This window comes from Podarcis gaigeae, assembly GCF_964106915.1.
Source record: "Podarcis gaigeae genome assembly, chromosome: 7".
Classification (NCBI taxonomy): Eukaryota; Metazoa; Chordata; class Lepidosauria; order Squamata; family Lacertidae; genus Podarcis; species Podarcis gaigeae.
Window position 1 is genome coordinate 84,407,361 of NC_139683.1, and position 24,292 is coordinate 84,431,652.

A 24,292-nucleotide genomic window follows, 5' to 3' on the forward strand; every position below is an offset into this window, starting at 1 on the left:
GCACATCTGCGATTTAGCGCTTCTGCGCATGCGCGACCCCCAAAACCCAGAAGTAAGCTCTGCTTACCACCCAGTAGTTAAAGGTAAAAGATAAAGGAGTCCTGGATGGTTAAGTCCAGTCAAAGACGACAGGTGCGGAACTCATCTCGCTTTTCAGGCTGAGGGAGCTGGCGTTTGTCCACAGACAGATTTCCAGGTCAGTGGCCAGCATGACTAAACAGGACACCATGGTGCGACAGGTGCAACAGGACACCATGACAAGTGCCAGAGCGCATGGAAACGTCATTTGCATTCCCACCGCAGCGGTACCTATTTACCTACTTGCACTGGTGTGCTTTCGAACTTCTAGGTTGGTAGGAGCTGGGACAGAGCAACAGGAGCTCACTCCATTGTGCGGAATCGAACTGCCAACCTTCTGATTGGCAAGCCCAAGAGGCTCAGTGGTTTAGACCACCCGCGTCTCTTTGCCACCCAGTAGAAGTCCATGTGCATCTTGGATAGCCATAGCCATCCATATATTAAAAGAGTGGGAGATAATGGCTTGTCTGAAGCCACCTAGTAAGTTGGTAGCAGAAAACATAAATGTGCCCCTTCTCCCTACCACCTGCATAAAGACGTCTCATCTGGACTGAGATCATAGGACAAGAGGAGGACCTTTGTTTCCCCACATCCCTTTTTAGCAACCCCCCCCTCCTCGAAAGTTGCAGTTTCTCCCTGAAGGTGCCCCATGGCATCTTTGGGGCAAATAAGGGGGGGGGGAAGAAAATGGACAATTTTCCCCACAATCTCGGACTGTGCATGTCTTCGGTGAGGCCCTGAGGCTATGGCAACAAGGAAAATAATTGTGCCTCCCTGGTCCAGCATGTGTATCTACAGCACCAGGCCATTAAAAAATACAAAACTTTTTTTCAGTGGACCCTGGTATTTGCTCCACCATGCCAGGTGCTAGCTCAGTGCCTAAGGACAACTTCTACAAGCCACACTCTGCTTAGATTTTTGCTATATAATACTTTTAAGAACTGTATAATGTTATGGTAGTAAAACAAGAAAAATGATTGAATTCAAACCATATGATGAAGCTATTATAAATTGAGCTAAACTGGGTTGACAAGAGTACTGTATAGAGTCAGTCAGCTTAGCGTCAGCTCTTTCAGCCTGTTGTGTACCTTATGCCTTTAAAAACTGAGGTGCCTAGGTGACTAGATGTAAAGAGGAATGGGGTTTCTGTATATTGAAATACTTGTAGAATATAAAATCTCAGCAACTATGGTTGTTCTTACCCTGTACAGGCAATGACCAATTCATGCACATTCGATATGTGCACAACTGTGCATGCATGCAGAAGTTGGTGGAACGCGGGGGGGGGGGGCATTATGGGCTTATGCATCCTCTGCCATCGCGCACAATGACCTGGCACACAAACCCCACGTAAATTGGGGGTTGTCTATATCAAAATTCACCATCAATATATAGAACACAAAAGAACAAGTAGGGTTTGCCAATAAATGTTGGTGCCTATTTGTTGAAAATACATAATTGCTCCTACTTCACTTAGTTTTCTGGTGACCATGAAAATATTAGTAAGGTTATAACTTACTGAGCCAGCTATTGCTAGTGAATATGTATGTATGTATGCAATTTAAGTTATATTTAACTGCCTGTTGGGCCTGGTTGCACCCTTGGAAACTCTCTTAGTCCAAGACCTCTGTCCCAGTAGACATGAAGTAATAAAATGACTAAAAGTAATAAAAAGACTAGAAGGAACTGGACAGAGTACGTTTTTCTCATTGCCAGGTAACAACAGCCTCCCACACTCATTTGAAATGCAGGGGATGGGGAGGAGATTTCAAGGTGACAGAGTGCAGTTTCTAACCCGACCAGAGCCATCTAACCTGTTTTGAAAATTAAGCATTCTTTGCAGACTTCTGTGTAATCAGAAAACTCTTAATTTTAAAAATTGGCCTTACAAAAGGTGGTAATTTACCTGACAGGTGCACAGCAGTTGCAAACTGCTCATTTATTCCTGGTACCTCTTCTCCTCTGTCAGGTATTTTGCTAAATAGCCATTGCTCACCATTTTCAGTCAGGTATATTGTCACCATTCAGTCTGGGGATGGAACTGGCTAGTGCTTGTGTGCCAAGTGGATCAGGCCTGAGTAACATGATTCAGGAATCTTTCTTTGCTAAAATGAATGAAAGGATAGCAGATGAACAGAACACAACCTGTGGTCTTCCATTGCAAAGGAATATGAGGACAAATAACCAGCCTAAAAATGAAGGTCCAAAGGTTCCTTGTGAAGAAGAAGTCCTGGAAAAGGGGGATAGAGTTTAGAGTGAAGGAATTACGCTATTTAGTTAACTAACCCCAATCCACGCGCTAAGGAGGGGGAAAATACAAATAGGATCTTGGCCAGGGAGCCTTGAAAAAAAATATAGTAAGATGGGAGAATGAAGTGCCGCCCTCAAGTGCTCCCTTTCAAAACCTATGCTGTGCAGTACCCTCAAAAATCGTGATTCTTTTTGTGGATTGGTTCTCTGAAATGACATTGAGAGTCAGCTGTGTTTATATACACATGGGCTGATGAGGCACTGCCTCAGTCAGAAATCCAAATGGCTTGGCAGTTCTTCCCTGCCAAGATTCAGGTTTGAATTGTCTCAATATTGTTCTCCGCACATGCATGGGAACATCTTCCTTTTGTATAGGCACCAAATTTCTGCATGCTTAAGTAGTGAAAGTCCAAATTGCTGGCATTGACCACCTGCTTCTTAGCTCCCCACCCCCCGCCCCCTCGTAAGCAAAAACCCGTTTACACACAAACTCATGTAAGTGTTCTGTTCTGGTTGCCATGCAGTTGCTAAGGTTGAAGACCCAGGTTCCCCCTCACTCTCTTTGCTGGCCACTGGCGAAGGTCATTCGTGTTTCAGCCTGACCATACAGACTAGGAATTTCATAGCAGTAGCAATATTCAAACTAGGAACTTTGTGATTCTTAGCTACCACACTATACCAGTTGTTTATTTACTTCTTCATCAAAGTATTATAATCAGATTAGTTAGTGCATTGAAGCTCTGTTCATGCATCTAAAATTTAAGTGCTATCTAGCGCCTTTTATAGTTTAATAATTACAGTTGCATTATGAATAAATGTGTTTATAGAAGGCATTAACAATACAAAAAAAGCTTATTTGTTTTGTCCTCCATAAGCCAACTCCAAATCCCACCCCAAATTTTGATTTGGTTCAAGTTTCTGGCATCTGGCAGGGGAACACATTTTTTTGGCTTGCAGTTATACTATTCATGTTACTCATATTCAGTCAGGAAGTAAACACAACCAGCTGGGGAATGGCAGTGCTAGACTGGTCAGATATTATTTTGTTTGGCACTGAATTATTGCAATTTTATTACTCATAGCCAATGCATTGGGAGGAATAAAACCTGGTAAAATCTCCAGTTGCAAGTGGAGGTGTTTCCATGTTCTAAAGGTACAGTATTTAGGTTACCTTAGAAACCCAGATTTTTCAGAGTTACACTTTTTTTCTTACTGCATTTGAAATGGGGAGCTTTCCTCTCCTAGACAAAAATGAGGGTTTGAGTTGTTGCTGCTAACAAATTGTACCCTTTTAAGTATTTTCTTGCTAAGCTGTTAGTTTCTCCAAGCATATTCTCTCTGAGTTTCTTTGAGTAATATGGACTCTGTCTCCTGAGTTTTCTAAAAACAGCTTTCAGCTATTGCAAATTAAAACAAGGGATTCTCTGCATCTGGTACAAAAAAAGTATATGATCTGAGAGATGTGTTCCTGTGTTATCTGCAACACCAGAAACTCTCCTGTAGTGAGTCTCTCCCATAGTGAGGATCAGATCCCTAGTCAAATAAGCCTGACTATTTGCTAATGGTAAAGCTGTCTGGCTAGTATGCCATTTATATTCATTTAGTTTTCTGCTATTTAATTCACACCCTTCATTGTTTTTAGCAAAATGATTATTAAAAAATGTAAACAACAGTTGATTTTGTCAAGTTATCCTATTGCTATCTCCTTTTTTATTTTTTTTAGAAGTTGTTGGATTCATCATTAGAAACAAAAAGTAAGCAATGGATGGCCATATCAGGATCCGAAGCAGTCATAGGATGTCAAGGGTACCAGTGAGAAAGGTGAAGTCTTGTTCTTTTGGCTATCCTATTGTTGAATAAATCTATCTTGTACTGTCTTGTAGCCATGATAAAGGTTTGACATAATATTTCCAAATATGTTACATTCTTGGCTTTTCAAATATCCATTCGTCTGCAATAGACCTAACAGTCAGGAGTACCTTTACCTTTACCTTTAGACTGAATTGAGTGTATGTACACATCTAGTTACCTGGCGTAAAACCTGAATCTTAAAAGGTTAGAAAAATATATGGTATGTTTTCATTTCCTGTTTTCTTTTTCCAGAGCTTTGGTGAATGTTCAATGCCTCCCATGAAGGCATTGTTGCAAAGTGAAAAAGAATTATGCACAGTATCAGCAGAAGAGTTGAAGGCGGAGAAAGACAATTTCAATGAGGTCTTGTTTTGTTTTCACTTACATCCATGCTAGTAAATATTGATTTTATGCTCATTATAAAGACATCATAAATGAGTGCTGCTTGAGTATACTACTAGCAGTGGAGGCTTGTGCTATGTTTTGTATAATTAACTAGCAACCTTGTAACTGATGTTGCTTGGGAATTCTAAGAAGCAAAAAATCAGTGTAGTTTTGAAAGGTGTGGTCTGCTATCTTGATTCAAAATGGTATCCATATACAGTGGTGCCTTGCAAGACGAAAAGAATCCGTTCCGCGAGTCTCTTCGTCTAGCGGTTTTTTTCGTCTTGCAAAGCAAGCCCATTGACGGCTTAGCGGATTAGCGCTATTAGCGGCTTTTAGCGGCTTAGCGGATAAGCGGCTTAGAAAAAGGGGGGGGGAGGGAAAAAAACCTGCAGGAACTCACAAGACATTTTCGTCTTGCGAAGCAAACCTATAGGAAATTCATTTTGCGAAGCACCTCCGAAACGGAAAACTCTTTCGTCTAGCGAGTTTTCCGTCTTGCGAGGCATTCGTCTTGTGGGGCACCACTGTAGAATTGTAGAGATGTGCAACTAATCTCTGCTTAAAAATCTCAAATGAAGGACAGTACCACCATATGAGATAATCCATTCCACCGTCAGATGTCTCTTACTGTCAGAAAGTTCTCCCTAATACTTATTCAGAGTCTTCTTTCTTGTAACTTGATTCTATTGGTTTGTATCCTACTCTCTGGAGCAGGAGAAAAGATTGCTCCATCGTCCATGTAATAACCCATTGCTATTTGAAGATGCCTATCATATCTCCACTCAGTCTCCTCTTTTCCAGGCTAAACATACCCAACCCCCTCAACTACTCCTTATAATGCTTGGTTTCCAGACCCTTGATCATTTTGGTTGGCCTACTCTGCACATGTTCCAGCTTGTCAATACCCTTCTTAAATTGTGGTGCCCAGAACTGGACACAGGACTCCAGGTGTGGTCTGACCAAGGCAGAATAGAGTGGTACCATTAATTCCCTTTATCAGGACACTATACTTCTGTTGATGCAGCTTAGCATAGCATTTTGTAGATCTTATATTCTTGGTGGACCACATGGAGGAATTTAGTAGACCTTACATACTTGGCAATGTTTGAGTTCCAAAAGATATTCAACAGATATCATTCTGAGTGTTTGGTAATCTGCTGTAGTAAGGGAGCATCCAAGTCTTCAGTCTAGCTTTGAGGAGTGTAGCAGACACCCAAAGTAAGGTCACTGTTGTTTCCCTCTCTTACAATTTTTACCCAAATATTCTCAATCTGCCTTCCATGCTCCAGGTCATAGATATCTTCACAGGTGTACACATCATTCTTATATACTGCCATTCCTTCTCCTTCTCCCTTCCTGCTTGGTCTATTCTTTTTGAGCAGGTTTCTACATCCCAGTCGTGAGTCTCATCTCACCATGTTTCAGTAATGCCTATTAGGTAATATTTCCTATCCTGTAGTAAGAACTTACTGTAGTAAGAACTCAGGGGACACGGGTGGCGCTGTGGGTTAAACCACAGAGCCTAGGGCTTGGCAATCAGAAGGTCGGCAGTTCAAATCCCCGTGACGGGGTGAGCTCCCGTTGCTCGGTCCCTGCTCCTGCCCACCTAGCAGTTTGAAAGCACGTCAAAGTACAAGTAGATAAATAGGTACCGCTCCGGCGGGAAGGTAAACGGCGTTTCCATGCGCTGCTCTGGTTCGCCAGAAGCGGCTTAGTAATACTGGCCCCATAACCAATAAAGCCAATAAAGCAAGATGAGTGCCACAACCCCAGAGTCGGTCACGATTGGACCTCATGGTCAGGGGTCCCTTTACCTTTTAGTAAGAACTCAAATTCATCTTGCTTGTTTCCCATGCTGTAGGCATCATTATAGAGAAAACTGAAACCATGAGTCATTCCATCCAGCAGCTTCTTTCTTGTCTTTTCTACCCATTAGTAGGTTCCTGTAGCACCATTCCTGTGAAGTTTCCCCTGTTGTCTGTAATATTGTCTCCCTCCCTCTCAGGAATTAGTTGAAAGCTCTCAAGATCAAGTTCACAAGACTCTTAGAAAACACATTGTTGCCAGTCACTGTCTTAATAATAATAATAATGCACTGTGAGGTGCAATAGCAGAAACCATGGTCCGAGAAGCCATATCTTTCCCAACAACAACACCAGCACAGTCAGTTTTTTCTTTCTAGTATTTTCCTCTCTCCTCCTGGGTCACGACCTTCAGCAGGAAGGAGTGATGAAAAAAACCGCCTGTACTCCTAGGACCTTCACCTTCCTACCCAGAGCCTCGTAGTCCCTTGCTGCATGTTGAAGGCTGTGTCTGTCAGTATCATTTGTACCCACATGAATCAGAAGGAAAGGGTAAAACTCAGCAGGCTTTATAAGACTTGTCAGCTTGTCTGTCATATCTTGAATCTTTGTACCTGGAAAACAGCAGGAAAACATCCCAGGATATCCTGTTACCTCTACACACTGCTGCCTCTGTCCCCCTCAGTAAGGAGTCACTTTTCCACCACCAGTTGTTTCCTCCTCCTCTGGTAAGTGGCAGGAATTCCCTCCTCTGGGAAGTGGCAGTGCTGAACATAGATGAAAACATGCTTCTTGATAACCAGGTTATGATACCTTAAGAGGAATCCAAATGCATTGTGAGCAGACAAATAACCTTCCATTATAATGTTGTGGGGAAAGTTTTGCATAGTGAATCTTCAAAAACTTATTCTAAAAATAAAACCAAATAATAAATTGGAGTACAGAACAATTTTCAGATTTTTAAAAATACTTACTGAACAATTGAGTGTAATCAAACAATTGCTCAGTCTTCTGGTCTGGGTTTACCCTGCTGAATTGCCTAGGTAAGGGTAAGATTCCTGGCTGTAGCACAACAGTATCTCTTGGAGCTTCTTTGCCCGCTGTTTTCCTTGTCATTTTTTGCTGGTGACATACAAGGGTGTGTGTTGGGGGTATGCATACCCCTTCAGAATCTCAGATGCAGCACATTTGGTCATTATGTGACCCATGTACACCTCACAGAAAGGTACTGGGCAGCCCACTTATGTCCAGTGCCACATTGCATAATAATAACAGAAATAGTATGCACTCTGGGTATATGGATAAGTACAGTGGTGCCTCGCAAGACGAAAATAATCCGTTCCGCGAGTCTCTTCGTCTAGCGGTTTTTCGTCTTGCGAAGCAACCCTATTAGCGGCTTAGCGGATTAGTGCTATTAGCGGTTTAGCGGCTATTAAAGGCTTAGCGGCTTAGCGGCTAAAAGGCTATTAGCGGCTTAGCGGCTTAGAAAAAGGGGGGGAAGCGAAAAAAATCGCAAGACTCGCAAGACGTTTTCGTCTTGCGAAGCAAGCCCATAGGGAAATTCGTCTTGCGAAGCGCATCGAAAAATGGAAAACCCTTTCGTCTAGCGGGTTTTTCATCTTGCGAGGCATTCGTCTTGTGGGGCACCACTGTAATAAAGTACACCCACCCATCTCCTCCTGGTAAAATGTGTGTTAGAGGAAATCCATGTTCTATTCTATATCTGTATAGTTCTACATATAGAATCATAGAATCATAGAGTTGGAAGAGACCACAAGGGCCATCGAGTCCAACCCCCTGCCAAGCAGGAAACACCATCAGAGCACTCCTGACATATGGTTGTCAAGCCTCTGCTTAAAGACCTCCAAAGAAAGAGACTCCATCACACTCCTTGGCAGCAAATTCCACTGTCGAACAGCTCTTACTGTCAGGAAGTTCTTCCTAATGTTTAGGAACACTATATAGTGTAGAATTGAAAGCTTTAATATAATTCTATTTACTTATATAACATATATGTATTTCTATTACAGGTCACATTTCTGTGCTTTGCTGATGAGACAGCTGTTGCTCCTAAGGTATGGTGTCTGCATAAGATATCTTAGTTGACGGGCAGAGCAAACTGGGAAAGCATCATGATATATGCCCACTGGTGATACTCCAGCACAATAACCTCTGCATCCAAACCTTGTTTGGAGGTGATTGGGAGGCGCTGGGTGAAAGAATGCTCAGCTGGGTTTGCCACAAGTCCTCTGACATTAAAGGAAAGTTTTCCTAGCATGAGTGTATTATTCTCTGTGTTTGGTTTAGGAATTGGCAGCCATGTCTGTTGAGCTCCCAGATCTTCTGAAATCCCTCCATTTGTGCACTTTACATGAAAATGATGTCATTTTTCTAAAGGATATTCATAAACCATTGGAGACTAGTGTTCTTAAGCAGAAGGTAAGAGAGATTTAAAATACAAAAATGTATGATTGGTGGTATACTTCATTTAATTTGCCTTTCAAATTAATTGTATTAATGTGACACAACATTCTGAATATAAAATATAAAATGTGTGTGTGTGTTACTCAGTTCTACAAATTGTCAAAGGTTGGGAGTGTTGCTAAAAAAGTTAAAAGTCAATATTTTGATAATGGAAACTTGTCAATTGTTTTTTTCCTCATTATACTCAGGGAATATGCTTTTAATTTTTTGAAATTATTAGCAGAAACTTCACTTTATTTTCTTAACTGATGTCACTGCAGTTTAGAAAAGAAGGAATAATCTTTGAATGGGTAATATTATATTTTCTCTCTCTCTTTCTCAAGAATTACCCCTCACGGATTCTGTGTGTGATGAAATTGTCTCCATCATTTGCAAGACATGAAGTGGATTCGTTATTTACTTTACTGAGTAAATATGCTGCTGGTATAAGATGTACTGTGGAAATACGCTCATTGCAGAAGCACCTGTCCATCATACCCCATGCTGAGGATGATGATACTAATCAGTCAGTGTCATCTATTGAGGATGATTTCGTTACTGCGTTAGAACATTTAGATGAAGATGAGCCCACAAAAATGATAAACTCTGGTTAGTGTTCCTGCAAAATTCTGATAGCATTGGTATTTAAGTTGGTATTTAAAGGGATTGAATACCATGATTAGCTTTTTAAAAGTGAAATTCTTGTATATACAGTAGTCTATTGATTTCTGTATCATATATATATATATATATATATGCAGGTTTTGGTGTCCTCGGGTGTCTTCCCGTGTAAAAGTTGGGGTGTCTAGGCGACGTTTCGACGAGGTCTCACTCGTCATCTTCAGGCTGGTGCTTTCGGCTTCTTGTTACTGGAACAGAGCGGGATCTCAATGTTTGAGTTCCTATAAATACTGTAGAGGGGGTGTGGTGTCTAGCCTCCAATGTTCTGGGCAGAGAGGAAGTTCCCAGGCTAGTGTGCCTTTTCTTCTTTTGTTCCTTAATTACTTGAGAGATACCGTGAGTGATTTCTTGAGTGATATCCTGAGTACCACTTAGGTGGGTCATTAGGTGTGGATTAGTTGCTAAAGTCTTTGTGTCTTGACCTCTTGAACTTTGTGAAGAGTTTTCCTGAGAAGATGGCTGTATTGCACTTAGTTGTGCTTTGGCTTGGCTTCGTGTATAGGGGCGAGCTGTGGTTTTGTGGCTTGTGTCAGCCAGATCTGTGTAGGGATTGCAGGGGGGTGCAGCATCCGGAGGTGCCACCATGGATTGGCTACTGGATGGTGTCAGTAATTCATCTGTGGAGAGGGTCTGGGTTTGGGTCTGGTGTGGTTGATTGGTGTTGGCGTTCTGTGTGCCTCTGGATCTGGTGTCAGTTTTTGTGGGGAGGGCTAATTTCCAGATGTCTGGCAAGCGGGATGTGTCGTCACGCTTGTTCATGTTGTGAGGGTGTTTCTCTATCTCGATGGCTTCCATGATTATTCTCTTGTGGTGATGTTCCGTGTTAAAGAGCAATTTGGAATCTGCAAAATTAATTTCGTGTCCTGTTTCTTTCATGTGTTGGAAAAGAGAGGAAGTTTTTTCTTCTTTTTTGACGGCATTCTTGTGTTCTGCGATACGTGCATTTATTCGTCTGTTTGTTTGTCCAATGCACACAGAACGCCAACACCAATCAACCACACCAGACCCAAACCCAGACCCTCTCCACAGATGAATTACTGACACCATCCAGTAGCCAATCCATGGTGGCACCTCCGGATGCTGCACCCCCCTGCAATCCCTACACAGATCTGGCTGACACAAGCCACAAAACCACAGCTCGCCCCTATACACGAAGCCAAGCCAAAGCACAACTAAGTGCAATACAGCCATCTTCTCAGGAAAACTCTTCACAAAGTTCAAGAGGTCAAGACACAAAGACTTTAGCAACTAATCCACACCTAATGACCCACCTAAGTGGTACTCAGGATATCACTCAAGAAATCACTCAAGGTATCTCTCAAGTAATTAAGGAACAAAAGAAGAAAAGGCACACTAGCCTGGGAACTTCCTCTCTGCCCAGAACATTGGAGGCTAGACACCACACCCCCTCTACAGTATTTATAGGAACTCAAACATTGAGATCCCGCTCTGTTCCAGTAACAAGAAGCCGAAAGCACCAGCCTGAAGATGACGAGTGAGACCTCGTCGAAACGTCGCCTAGACACCCCAACTTTTACACGGGAAGACACCCGAGGACACCAAAACCTGCATATATATATATATATATATATTTATCAGGCAATACTAGCCCCTGTGATGAACTCTGATTTTTTGGAATGACCCATCTAATAAACAATAATTGACTATGCTTGCTCAAATTTGGTAAATCTTGTGTAATCTCTGGCCTTTTTCTTGAAGCAACAGTTGTGATTGCATAAATATAAGATGTTCTTGAAGTAGAATCCAAGCGGTCAATCTAAATTATCAGTCTTAGCCTTTTCTACTAAAGGAGATATTTAAGTTGTTGATACTTTCAGATTTTAGTAGCTTCTTAAGTAAAGATGGGCAGGTTCTTTCCATCTCACCACAGAGTTGATCCAAGCTCTTTTTCAACAAAACTGGAAGGACGTTAGGTTTTCTGAGACGGACAGAGGACTGTCCCCAAAACAGCCTCCTCTTCAGTGCTCCTCTCCTCCAAATATCATTTTGCCTTTCTCTTACCTGGCCAGCAGAAGGGAGAAGAGAAGTCTGTGTCGTCCCTCTTGCCCAGTTCTGATACATCCTGCTGAGCCAAATCATGGCTTGACATGAACATACAGACTATAGAAGCCACTTCCCTCCACCATGGTCTTTCTACTTCGCCATGCTTAATGAAGCCATAGTTTGGCTAGGTATGAAATCTGAACCTGGGCTCCTGGTTTATCTCTTTCCAGACTAACCGTGAGCTGTAAACAAAGGTTTTCCTATGGTTTGTGGCTCATTGTAGACAGGAAATGGGGGAAGGGCAGACCTCACTGTGCAACACAGGTGTCTCTGGTACTGGCGCCATTGGCCAGGTAAATAAAGGGAAGAGGGGGTCAGGGGATCGGGTCATTTTGGACATGGGAAATGCTGGTCAAGAATAAAAACAGAAATTCTTATGTGGCCATGATGTATGCTTGCGTCATACTCGAGGTGGGCTTTTCCAAGCCTTCAGAATTCTTATTTGAGCCCAACTTGGGAGAATTTCACTGACAATTCTACTTCTTATCCTGTTCATATTTACTTGGGAATAAACCCTTTTTAACGAAATAAGTCTTACTTTTGAGTAAACATGAGTAGGATTGGGCTGCCCAATCTTTGATCAGACCAAAATTCAAGTACATTTTATGCTATTAGCCTCTTTCTGCTACAGCTGCAATCTTTTGCTTTCAGATGTACTGTATGTTAACTGTTCCTTTCCCTCCCTGTTGGCACAGGCCAAGTTACACCTGAGAAACTTCAAGATGCTGCTTTGCAGACCATCTCTGTTCAACGTTTGGAATCTCTTGATCCAAAGTTTCATTTTCTACAACGGAAGCCATCTGTCAAGTCATCAGCTTCTCTAGTTAACATCTTGGAATTAAAAGAATTGTCGTCTTCTGTAAGAAATTCTGTCACAACTTCTGTTTCGGATCCTTGGCTGCAGAGGAGTTTCTTCAGGCCACAGAATTCTTCTGATCAGAATGTTAACACTTTATGTAAAACACTGTTTTCTTCCTCTCCTGCTGAATCATCAGAGTCAGATTGTTCTAGCCCAAGCCCTATTATTTTCTTAGATGAAGAAGGGTATCAGAGAAGCCTAAAGGCAAAACTTCAGCTACCAAAAATCCCAGTAATGAAAGATGGCATAGAGGATTCAGACTCTGAAGTAAGTGAATTTTTCGATAGCTTTGACCAATTTGATGAACAAGAACAAACACTGGAGAGTGGTTGTAAACATGCTAGGGGTCCTGTCCTTCAACATCCATCTCATATGAAAATGATTTCGCATAAAAGGCCACGCTCTGCAACCGCTGCAATGAATCCTCAAAGGTTCAAGGTTGATCATCCCACTCTTCCAGCCAATGTGAGGAAGCCAACGCCTCGCAAACCAGAATCTCCATATAGCAACCTCTTGGATGTTCCTGATTCCCCCCGGCCATTGAAAACATCAGGGGATGACAGTGGAGGCTTGTTCAGCCCTATCAGATCTTCAGCTTTCAGTCCATTAGGCAGTTGTCTTTCAACAGAGTGTCCTTGTCAGTTGGGTGTCAGTAGAGATGCCATTAACCAAAAGCACAATCTAGTTTGTCACCCATACTCAGATTTTGCAAATAATATTTCCTTTGAAATCTTAGGTTCGGTCTTTAATTCCAGATCTCCATCATCATGTAGACGCACACAGGAATTTTCTAACAGTAATAGGATTGTCTCAAAAGAAGAAACAGCCCAGTCAGCAAAAACCCAAGGGGAAACTTCTGGAAAAGAATTAGATAACAGACAAAAATCTAAATGCAAATCACTAATGATTAAAGACCACATCCAGAAATTTGCATCAGAGCTTGTTGAGAAGAGTTTTGGCAGTGCTTTTAAAGATCTTCAGAAAGGTGTTTCTTCATGTACTAATGCACTCTGTCACTTGGCTGCAAAACTGACTTCTTCAATCTTTCAAATGGCTTTTTATGAGATTGGGAGGCAGCAAGCTTTTTCACTGAAGAAGAAAGCTATTAATGGACTAGCAGGCTTTTTGGTGAGTGAAGCGTTAACAGGTGCTTTAAAAGAGCTACATTCTGTAAAGCAACAAATATTTACCAACACAGTTGCGAAATTTGCAGCAAACCTGGCTGAGGAACTAATTTTTGAGGGGATCATGGAAGTGTGCCAGTTTTCACACCCATCAACTCCTACAACTTTTCAGAACTGGTCCTTCCATTATGATGATAAAGTTATACAGTCATATTCCAAAGACTTGTCTGAGTCGGTTATTCAGGAAGCTTTTATTGAGTTATCACAGGTTGAGGTGGCATTTACAACACAAGCAGCTATTAGTATTTCCACGGACAATATAAAGTACATAGGTGCTGAAAGTAGTTTGGAGTCAACACAGGCCTCCAATGCTTCCTCTGAGTTTCATGATCAAGAACCAGTAGCCTTGAATTCAATACAGGAATTCAGGGAGGAATATACTGTCCATAAAGCTTTGTTCTGTACTTCTGGCATTGCAAGTTCAATCCCGGTGCCCTTAGCTGGAAGCATACTTTGTCAAAATCAGATTTTATTTAATGACATACAGGTAAGGAAACATTCAGCGTCAACAGGCAGTCTGAAATTTTATAAAAAATCAGCAGAGCGGTGTTGTGCAACACAAAAAAGACAAGATGAAGTGACATCAGTTAGAAATGTTTACTTGATGACAGATAGCAGTCAGAACAGTGAATATAATGCACATATTGTATGTACACAAAGTGACTTCAAGCAAGCAAATAGCCCTGAAGTCAGTAAATTTTCAGACTTAACAACTAGGATGCCAAGCGTCAGTAATTTTTCTGGAACAATGGTAGATATGATTGTAACGGAGGCATATGAAGCAGTAACCTCTTCCAAGACATCCAAAAATGCAGAGCAATACACAGAAATACTAAAATTGGATAAAACGTCATATTTGCCATGCATTGGTGAAGATGCCTGTGAGAATATGTTTGCAAATTATTTAGCCAAGCGAATAGTGAAACAGTCTGTAGATGAAACTAAATCTGCATGTTCTGTTACCGGTGAGAAATTAGCATACTGTGTGGGATTGGGAACCAGTAAAAAAAGCAATAGGAAAGAATTGCATAGTGCAATAAAACCATCAGAAACAAACAAAAGTATTCCAGTAATTGTAGGGCAGCAGCAGATGCCCTCGAACAGCTCATCTAAATTTCATGTATCGCCAGTTTACTCTAATAGGTGTCTGCTTTCAGGGTCTAAGGATGGCATTCAGGGGAAAAAGAGACATGTGGGTTGCAGGACTTCCACATGCAAGTCATCTCCTTGTTCTGCGGTGACTTTTGTGAAACCTGCTGAAGAGTTTCCAGATGCAGAAAGCTGTTCAGCAAAATCCTTAAGCAACCCACTGGGAAAACACAACACATACAAATCAGCCGGGCACTCTGCGCTTTGCTCTACATTTGGTCCTGAAAGAACTTTTCCTAGCATTAATGCCTTCACTTCTGTGGCAACTAACGGTGAAGATGCATTTCAGATGGAAGACAAATTGAGTATCCGAGATGAAACTCCTTGTGTCCTACCAGACACACCTCCACCAACACCTTTAATAGCAACCCAAACGAGTTCAGAGTGGAATTTAAGAAAGCTATCAAAGAAACTGAAAGGTGAACTAGCAAAGGAGTTTGCACCCGCGACGCCCCCTTCTACCCCTTACCGATCAGAAACCGGTGGAGTATATGAAAATGAACGCCATGACTTAGAAAAGGAAGAGTTCATGTTGAAACTGATGCGGTCTCTCTCTGAGGAAGTTGAAAGCAGCGAAGATGAAGAGCCTTGGCCTGTAGCATTGGACGAGAGAATGAAAGCATCAGGAAGGACAACAGAATATGCTGATCATCTAGCCACTCACATAATTGCTGTGGCAACCGAAATGGCTGCTTCACATTTAGATTATAAAGCGGTTGAAATGGAGAATAATAAATGCTTTCAAATAAGTGCGGAAAATAAAAGATGTGGGCATAGTGGATTTGTGAACGTTTCAGAAGCCAGCCTACATTCGTTGTTGGTTTATGCTGGTAATATGGCTGGAAAGGTCATTAGTGAAGCTAAGAAAATAGTTGAATCCAAACAATGCACGCTTCTAAGGCTGAAGCAAGTGAACTGCGGGGCAGATGGCGTTCGTCCTAAAAGAAACACTCATAAATGCTGGCCCAAAGACATGAGGTGTCCCTGGGCAGACCATGGGTCTCGAGAGACAGACTCTTCTATACTCTCTCTACCCCAGCACCCAGAAGCTCCAGGTCTGACGTCCAAATATCCAAGTTGTGAGAGTGTAACTGATGAATATGCAGATCACATCATTCGTATTCTGAAAAGAGAAGGTGGCCACAGTGAACTGATAATGGATCAGTTTGCCAGTAGACTTGCTTACCGATCTATAAAATCTGGAATGCAGGAAGCTGCTGGGAAACTCAGGATGAAGTATAAAAGTAAAATAGCTCCCTCTGAGGGCTCAAAGGTAAACAGTAAGGCTGATCCGGGTGTGGATGGAAAGAAACAGAAAAAAGGTAACATTTGTCATTTGGGGCAGCAAGCCCGTGGAAACAAATGTAGCACGCACAGAACTGAATGTACAAAGTTGCTAGATTTTTCAGAAACCCTTGCTTGTAGCATAACATCTGATGTCAGAAGAAAAATAATGAGAGGAGCTTGTCTGTCAAAATCTTTAACTGATTCCTGTTTGTATAAAAAATATAAGAACGATCAAGTCACTGATCTTAAAGCAACATTTTCTAAAGCACTTTCTCCTTTCTGTTGCAAACAAAAGCTTTATCATAGTACAGGCAGTTTAAATGAACCTACCTACAGAAATGGCATTATTCATGCCATTGAACAGTATGCTAGGAAGGTGGTAGATGACACTTTAGAAGCTAGCTTGGAATCTGCTACGCTGCAAACTACTGAAAACTGGACAAATGGAGATAGAACCACATATGCAGAAAAGTTGTCTCCATTTTCTGCAACAGCCTGTAGATACTGTAGTATGAAGGAGCATCAATACACTGCTGGAAGTTCATCTTTGCAGCTGACTCGGCAAGAACTCCACTCTCAAGTTCATCAGGTTCCCAGAATAAGTGGAATCTGTCCTAAATCTCGCATTCTTCACCTGGATATTCCAAAAATTCATATTAATATGGATGAAAAGGTAGTATTGGCTGAAAATGTGGTTGCTACAGTTTTTGATAAAGCAGAAAGGCAGCTTAGCAACACAAGTTTGACAGCGGATAGTGGAATTGGCCAGGATGGAGTCAGCTTTGCTGAAAGCCTTACTACAGAAATAATGACTTCCTGTATGACAAACATTAGTCCACCTGCCAACATAAGGTAAAGTTAAATTATTTTATATTGCTTTTAATATATGTAAGGTGCTGAAAACTATATGCATTTTTCAGTATTAGTACAATTTTAATTTATACAAGAAAGTCATAAGAACATAGCTTTTCGGTTTGTGATAAAGCTTAAAAACAAGGGCATTTAATAGTATTGCCATGGAAAGTAATTGTTTACTATGTTCACAAAGGGTCCTAGGATTTAAGTAAATTTAAAATGCAGAGTATAAGCTTAAGAGTATTTGTCGTCTTTCAGGTTTGGCCAACTTTTTGTTTCTCGTTTTTTGCTCTAACATAAATGTAGAAGCCATTGTGAAGCATAAATGGTAGAAGATAAAACATCACTGATTTCTGCTAAGTCAGATCCAGGTTTGGATAATCTTTTAGGTGGTGGCAGAGAGATACATGAAGCATCAAATTAAAGCACAGAACATGTAGTTATGTAGAAAATAGTATTGCTGAGCTACTCATAAATCCTAACAAATTTGATCAAAGAAAATCCTGAGGTAAACAGAAGCTGATTATGAAACTTCTATAAGTGTTGGCTGTGAAGGTTGAAATGATCCTTCCCTGGTTATGTGAATACTGTTGAAGCTGTTTCCCTTATCTTGCTTCCAAATTTATCATTAAAATAGAAAGCACAGTTTGTTATATGTTGTTGGTTTGTCCATTAATAATACAGCTTAGGAACTTCAGTAGAATCTACTTTTGTCCCTTAGTTGTCGTATGTTTCCTGCGATTCCCATGGTAGAAGAAATATTTTCTTAGAAGAAAAGTCAATGTGTCCAGTGCTCTGCATGCACATGTGTTGCTTTATAGTTGCAATCTACTGATTAAAGAAAAAAGCATCTCATTTTACACCAGGCAAATACATTACTCTTCTCCCAGGGCTTTGGCTAATTAAACAATGGAGGGCGGGTATTATTTTTGTTTGTTACTATGTTATGAGATCTAGAGAGAGAAGAGTGTGTAAACTGCCCTGTGATATTTGGATAAAGGACAATATAGAAATTTAATTACCGTATTTGCTCGAGTCTAATGTGCCATCGAATCTAACGCACACCTAGATTTTCAAAACCTTGAAACCAAAAAATGTATTTGATGAAAAAAGTAAATGTGCCATCGAATCTAATGTGCACCTTAATTTTCACAACGTAATTTGGCCAAAAAAGGTGAGGATTAGATTCGAGTAAATATGGTAATTACTTAATTAATTAGTAATTTCTGTCTCTGACCAGACAGTAGTCAAAAGGAAGTGAGGTTGATCACTTGCAAGGTCAGTAGCACCACAGAAACTATGTTAAATGCCTAATGAAGATAGAAGTATTTAAAGAAATAACAGTATGAAAGATGACATTAAAATGTGACTGAACTTGCTAGTAAATTAGCGGGTATCCCTATTCTAGGCATAGTTCTTTATTATATAGTTTAGTACCGCATTATTATTTTTTTAATGACCGACTGTGATATGAAACCAGTCTCATTCTTTTTGAAAAATATACAGTCTCGATAAATTTAGGTGATTCACTTGGTAGAAATTATTCTGGAGGTTTAGCAAAATGTTTGATTTTCTTTTTCAAATGCAGGCATCTTTGATCTTGTTGAAATAGTTTGTGTGTGTGTTTCTGTATGTATTCTTTATTTGATTTGTGTACCACTGTTTTACCACATGTGATCCCAGATGGTTTATAAACATAGCTACTTATACATTAAAACTATAAAAACACAGTATAAAAAAATTTAAACTAGATTAAAATAAAATAGGCATACCACAGGCAGGTATTTCTCAGTTGCAGGTGGCCAAAACCCAATCAGCCACCCCCCAAAAAAGCTTGGGTGAAAATATACGAATTCAGCTGGTGCCAAATACCATAACAAGGTACCTCAGAGGCTGTGGTGGGGAACAGGATCCCAACCTCCTTCTGTCCCTGTAGATAGGTGAGTAGGGTTCCCTACCTATCTCATTTTCATGACACCAGGTGAAATACATCCTTTTGCAGACCACCTTCAATTCAGGTCAGTCTGCGAAGGAACAACATTTATTTACCCGTGTAGTTCAATTTCATTTTTTAAAATCATTTTTATTAAGAATTTTCAACATAAAAGACAATAAAAGCCAAACTAATCTAAAGAAGGTAAATAGGAAAGAAGCCAGAATACAGTCATATCTCGGGTTGAAGTATTCTTCAGGATGAATATTTTCGGGTTGCGCTCTGCAAATACCCGGAAGTAATGGAGCACATTACTTCCGGGTTTCGCCGCTTGCGCAGATGCTCAAAATGACGTCGTGTGGAAGCAGCGAAGCGCAGCACGCGCAGTCACGTGTCACGTTCGCTTCAGGATGTGAACGGGGCTCCAGAACGGATCCTGTTCGCATCCAGAGGTACCACTGTATGCAAAAGAAGAGAATAAAGAAAGAGAAGAGAAAGAAGAGAGAATAAAAACCAGACCCTCTATCACAATTAAATCTTACTCCTTATTCCACACACAGAAAAGTCAATCCTCCCCACTCTCGCCTGGGAACTTCCCCTTCTTCCCCCAGGCTCCCACCCTCAGAGATCCTTTCGCCTTCCTTCCGTCACCTTAGTGTGTATCTTCATTAATCCACGATAGGAAACTTCAATAAACAAAGCATAAATATAGATAAAATTGATAGAGAGAAAACAAAAATCAAAGATCATAGAAAAGGAAGAAAAAAAGAGAAATAAAGAAGAAGAAAAAAGGGATCTTTTGATTCTCTGTCTGCCAATTATGTATATGACAATTGTTCAAGGTATTCAGAGTATGTTTTCCAAGTAATCTCTAGTCGTTTTAGTGTCCAGCTTTCTCTCAGTCTGCTAGGTGTTGTTTTCTCAGTCTTCACTCCCAGGCACCTCAGGTCCACGTTTTTTTACTCAAAAAGTAACTCTTCAATTATAATTGTCATTAAGTGTCCAGAATAGCCCTTCTCCAGTCCAGTATGATGGATTTCTCGCCATGGGTTCTGACACATTTTTATAGTGTAGTAGTCCATGCTTATTTGCTTGTTATGTCTTCATTCATTTGTACTCAGTTCTCTATATTCCAGTACCATTTCCTGCTGTCCAAGCTTCATCCTGGTTTAAAGAAAAAAGAAAAAGCCTCCACACACACACACACTTCAATTCTGGCAAAAGAAATGCAAGTAGGCAATGAGAGATGCTTAAAAACAATTTGAGGAGCATGTTGCTGAAACATAAAGGTCAACAGCAAAAGGTTATTTAAATACATTACTAGCAGAAGACCAGCTGGGTAGGCGATGGGATCTTAGGATGAAAGGAGTACCTTGGGTGTGCTAACAGAGGATAAGGAGTTTGCAGAGAAGACAAATGAATTGTTTGCATCTGTCTTCACAGTGGAAGATATGATGTAGATCCCTGTGCCTGAACTGACTTCCTTAGGTGGAGAGTCTGAAGGACTGATGCAAACTGTGGTGACAAAAAAGTTATAGACTTTATAGACAAAATAGAAATGAATGAATTCCGGTTAGCATCCACCCAAGAGTTCTTCAATAACTCAAATGGGAAATTGCTCATTGTCTAGGAAAAATACATAACTTCTTCCTAAAACCAGTACCTGAAGACTGGGAAGTAACACATTATTTTATTTTTAAAGGGGGGGTTCAGGGGATATCCTGGAAAGTACAGGCCAGTTAGCTTAACATCTGTTCCAGGAAAAGTAGTGGAAAGCATCTCCAAAGATAAAAATACGAAGCATATAGAAGAAACGTGCTATGAGAGGTCTTTTGAGAGTGTCAACAAAGCATACAGATAGAGATGATTTTACTGACGTTATGTACCTTTTGACAAAGTATGCCATATAAGCTGTCACAGAGTAAGAGGAGAGGTCTTCTTGTGGATCAGGAACTCATTAGTTATTGTTATTATGATTATTTGGGGGGGGGTTGGTTTATATACTGCTTTTCTGCCAAGGCACCCAAGACGGTTTGCAATTTAAACACTTAAGCAATAAGAATATATAATCCAGTCTTCTCATGCCAACAGTTGTGTGGTTCCTGAGCTGGGCACCATTGTGTCAGGACATGGAGGTCTTCAGCATCCTCCAGGGAAGGCGGGGGTGGGCAGGCATGGAGAGAGCTGCCACTACAGTTCTCTTGGTTCATTGGAGCTGATGTCATTTGTGCTCCCTGACCTGGACTCATCATCAGACCAAAGGCCCATCTAGTCCAGCATCTTGTTCCCACAGTGAGCTACCAGATGCCTCTGGGAAGCCCACAGCACTCTTCCACTCACATTCCTCAACATGATACCTTTGTTCCTGTCATTCTGTGACTTGGGCTCGGAACCAGAGGAGACTCAGTCTGCAACGGATCCTTTGCCTCAGGCATCACCTGAACCAAGTCTGGGGCCTGATCCTGAAGAGTCCCAGTCTGCACAGGTTCCCCTGCAACAAACACCAGCTGGCCGAGACAGAGGCCTGAGCCTGCCCTGGCTCCAGATGCAGGGATTACCTCGTTGCCTTCAGCTGGGCCATCACTTACAGCTGCTCCACTACCAGTTTGGTCAAGGGAGGCTGAGGTGGCCCCTGGATCTAGTAACCCACCAACGTCTCCCGAGCTGCAGAGACTAAGGTCTGAGAGAAGGAGAGACCTGAGTACTCGCAGGAGAAGTGCTCACCTTTGGGCGAAAAAGGGAGGTGAGTCGCCGGGGGATCAGGACCGACCCCTACCCTGACAAATATAAAAGGCTGTCAGGCCCCACCCCAGGTTGCGGGAGCAACATTTCTGTATGCTAGATCCTGCCTGAGATCCTGTACCTGTCCTTGCCTGGTTTCCTGCCTCGTGTCCTGCCTTGGCCCTGTTGGACTGACTCCTAGTGGAACCTTCGGATTCTGGACCAGTCCTGGACCACATTGCATGGGTTACCCCCGGGCCCAGCACACATTCCTCCTACAGACTCGCTGCTCTGTATCAAGATACAGAAGGGTTACAGTGAGACAAGAAACAGGAAGCAGAGAGTAGGAATGAATGGACAGCTCTCAGTATGGAGGAAAGTAGAAAGTGAAGTTCTAAAATCAATGAATCAATGAGAAGGGAATCCAAGATGGATGGGAGTTTCTTAAAGGTGAAATAAAGACTCCAGTGCAGACAGTTTCAAAAAGAAAGAAAAGTGGAATGCATCTACAGAAGCCAGTATGCCAGCATAAGGATCTTACAGATAAGCTGAGCTTTAAGAAGGGTATGTATAGGAAATGGAAGAGATGGGAAATCATGAAAGAGGATAATACATGAATAGCCAACAGTTACAAAGGTGAATATCAGGCAGGCTAAAGCTCAGAATGAGCTCAGTCTTGCAAGAGAGGTTAAAAATAATTTTAAAAGGTTTGTTTGGCTATGTTCAAATCAAGAGGAAGAACAAGCACGTGGTAGGTCCTCTGTGTAGAAGATGGAGAAATGCTACTAGGTGACAGAGGGAAGGCAGAACTGCTCAACACCTACTTTGCCTCTTGACTTCACTCAATAGGAAAGCAGTGTCCAGTGCAAGGAGGGACCTGCAGCCCAAGATAGGAATAGAGGGGGATAAGAGAACACCTAGCTTCTTTAAACAAATTCAGATCTTCAGGGCCTGATGAGCTGCACCCAAAAGTACTAAAGAAGCTTGCAGATGTAATCTCAGAACCTCTGTCTATAATATTTGAAAATTCTTGGAGAACATGTGAGCTCCTTGCAGACTGGAGGTAGGCAAATGTTGTCCTCATCTTCAAAAAGGAGAAAAAAGAAGACCCAGGTAACTCCCGACTGGTGAGCTTGACATCACTACCAGAAAAGATAATAGAACAGATAATTCAACAGTCTGTGAGCACTTAGAAAAGGATGCTGTGATTACTAAAACCCAGCATGAGTTTCTTAAAAACAAGTCATACCAAACAAATCTCATTTCTTTTTCTTTGTTTATTGAGTTACAAGCTTGGTCCCCATGATATTCTAACAAGGAAGCTGGTAAAATGTGGGCTAGACAACTGTTAGGTGGATTTGTAGCTGTTTGACTGACCCGAACCCAAAGAATACTCACTAATGGTTCCTTGTCCTCCTGGAAAAACATTACAAGTGGGGTGCTGCAAGGTTCAGCCTGGGCCCATTGTTGTTCATTTTCTTTATAAATGACTTGGACAAAGCTATTGATGGGATGCTTATCAAATTTGCAGATGACACCAAACTGGGAGGGGTAGCTAATGCCGCAGAAGACTGAATTGGGATACAAGGTGACCGTAACTGATTGGACGAACTGGGCTCAAACTAACAAAATAAATCTTGATAGGTTCTACATTTAGGCAGGAAGAACCAACTGTGCAAATATAAGATGTGGGACACCATCTGATTCTATGAATCATAGAATTGTAGAGTTGGAAGGGATCCTGAGGGTCATCTAGTCCAATCCCCTGCAATGCAGGAATCTCAATTAAATCATCCCTTGCAGATGGTCACCTAATCTCTGTTTTAAAACCCCCAAGAAAGGACAGTCCACAACCTTCCAAGGGAGTCTTTTCCATTGTCAGATAGCTCTTACCATCAGAAAGTTCTTCCTGATGTTTAGTCAGAATCTCCTTTCTTGTAACTTGAAGCCATTGGTTTGACTCCAACCCTCTGGAGCAGGAGAAAACAAGCTTACTCCGTCTTCTATGTGGCAGCCCTTTAGATATTGGAAGATGGTTGTTGTGGAGACTCAATCTCCTCTTCTCCAGGCTAAACATAACCCACTCCTTCAACCATTCCTCAGAAGGTTTGGTTTCCAGACCCTTGATCATCTTGGTTACCCCCCTCTGCACACACATTCTGGCTTGTCAATATTCTTCTGGAATTATGGTACCCAGAACAGGACTCCAGGTGGGGATTGACCAAGGCAGAATAGAGTGGTATGATTACTTCTCTTGATCTGGACACTAGACCTAGAATCATAGAATTGTAGAGTTGGAAGGGACCAAGGACATCATCTAGTCCAACCCCGTGCAATGCAGGAATCTTTTTGCTTCTGTGGATATAGCCTAGAATAGCATTATGTTTTTTTGTTGCTGCCATCACACTGTTATGTCTATGATTGTTTGGATCATGAATGCAGATTCCAAAGACATGGCGTTGCAGAACTGTGGGCAACTCACTCCGAAGCAATATGGGAGCTGAAAGTGTCTGCTAAGGCTAAACTCCTAACTGAACAAGCTTGCAGGGGCAACAGAGGGAGCAGAGAGGGAAAATACAGATTCAGGGCAGGGCTGGCTGTTGGTCCTCTTTTCTGAGAAAGTGTCACGTTCAGAGTAGCAGTTTAAAACTAGAAGAACCAAACGAGCATTTTGAAACTCTAGCTGGCAGAAGATGCTTTGTTAGGCAACTATTCAGTGTTACAGTCT

General features: G+C 41.5%; 1 protein-coding gene and 1 long non-coding RNA gene across 7 annotated transcripts in view; one reads left to right on the plus strand and one right to left on the minus strand.

Moving 5' to 3' along the window:
- LOC310848919 overlaps positions 1-24,292 on the minus strand; it is a 222,257-nt gene that overhangs the window by 10,353 nt on the left and 187,612 nt on the right. The window lies entirely within an intron of this gene.
- Positions 1-24,292, plus strand: part of AKAP11 (A-kinase anchoring protein 11) — a 42,080-nt gene that overhangs the window by 1,571 nt on the left and 16,217 nt on the right. For 4 of the 6 annotated variants that reach the window (XM_083748360.1, XM_083748358.1, XM_083748361.1 and 1 more), the window contains exons 2-7: positions 4,052-4,149; positions 4,432-4,542; positions 8,399-8,443; positions 8,676-8,807; positions 9,176-9,440; positions 12,272-16,907. In XM_083748360.1, coding sequence (XP_083604486.1) covers positions 4,090-4,149; positions 4,432-4,542; positions 8,399-8,443; positions 8,676-8,807; positions 9,176-9,440; positions 12,272-16,907 — 5,249 coding nt within the window. In that variant the 5' untranslated portion in view covers positions 4,052-4,089. Of the gene's footprint in view, positions 1-3,410; positions 3,482-4,051; positions 4,150-4,431; positions 4,543-8,398; positions 8,444-8,675; positions 8,808-9,175; positions 9,441-12,271; positions 16,908-17,216; positions 17,562-24,292 lie in introns of those variants that run through there. The other 2 variants (XM_083748363.1, XM_083748359.1) reach the window with 2 other exon arrangements.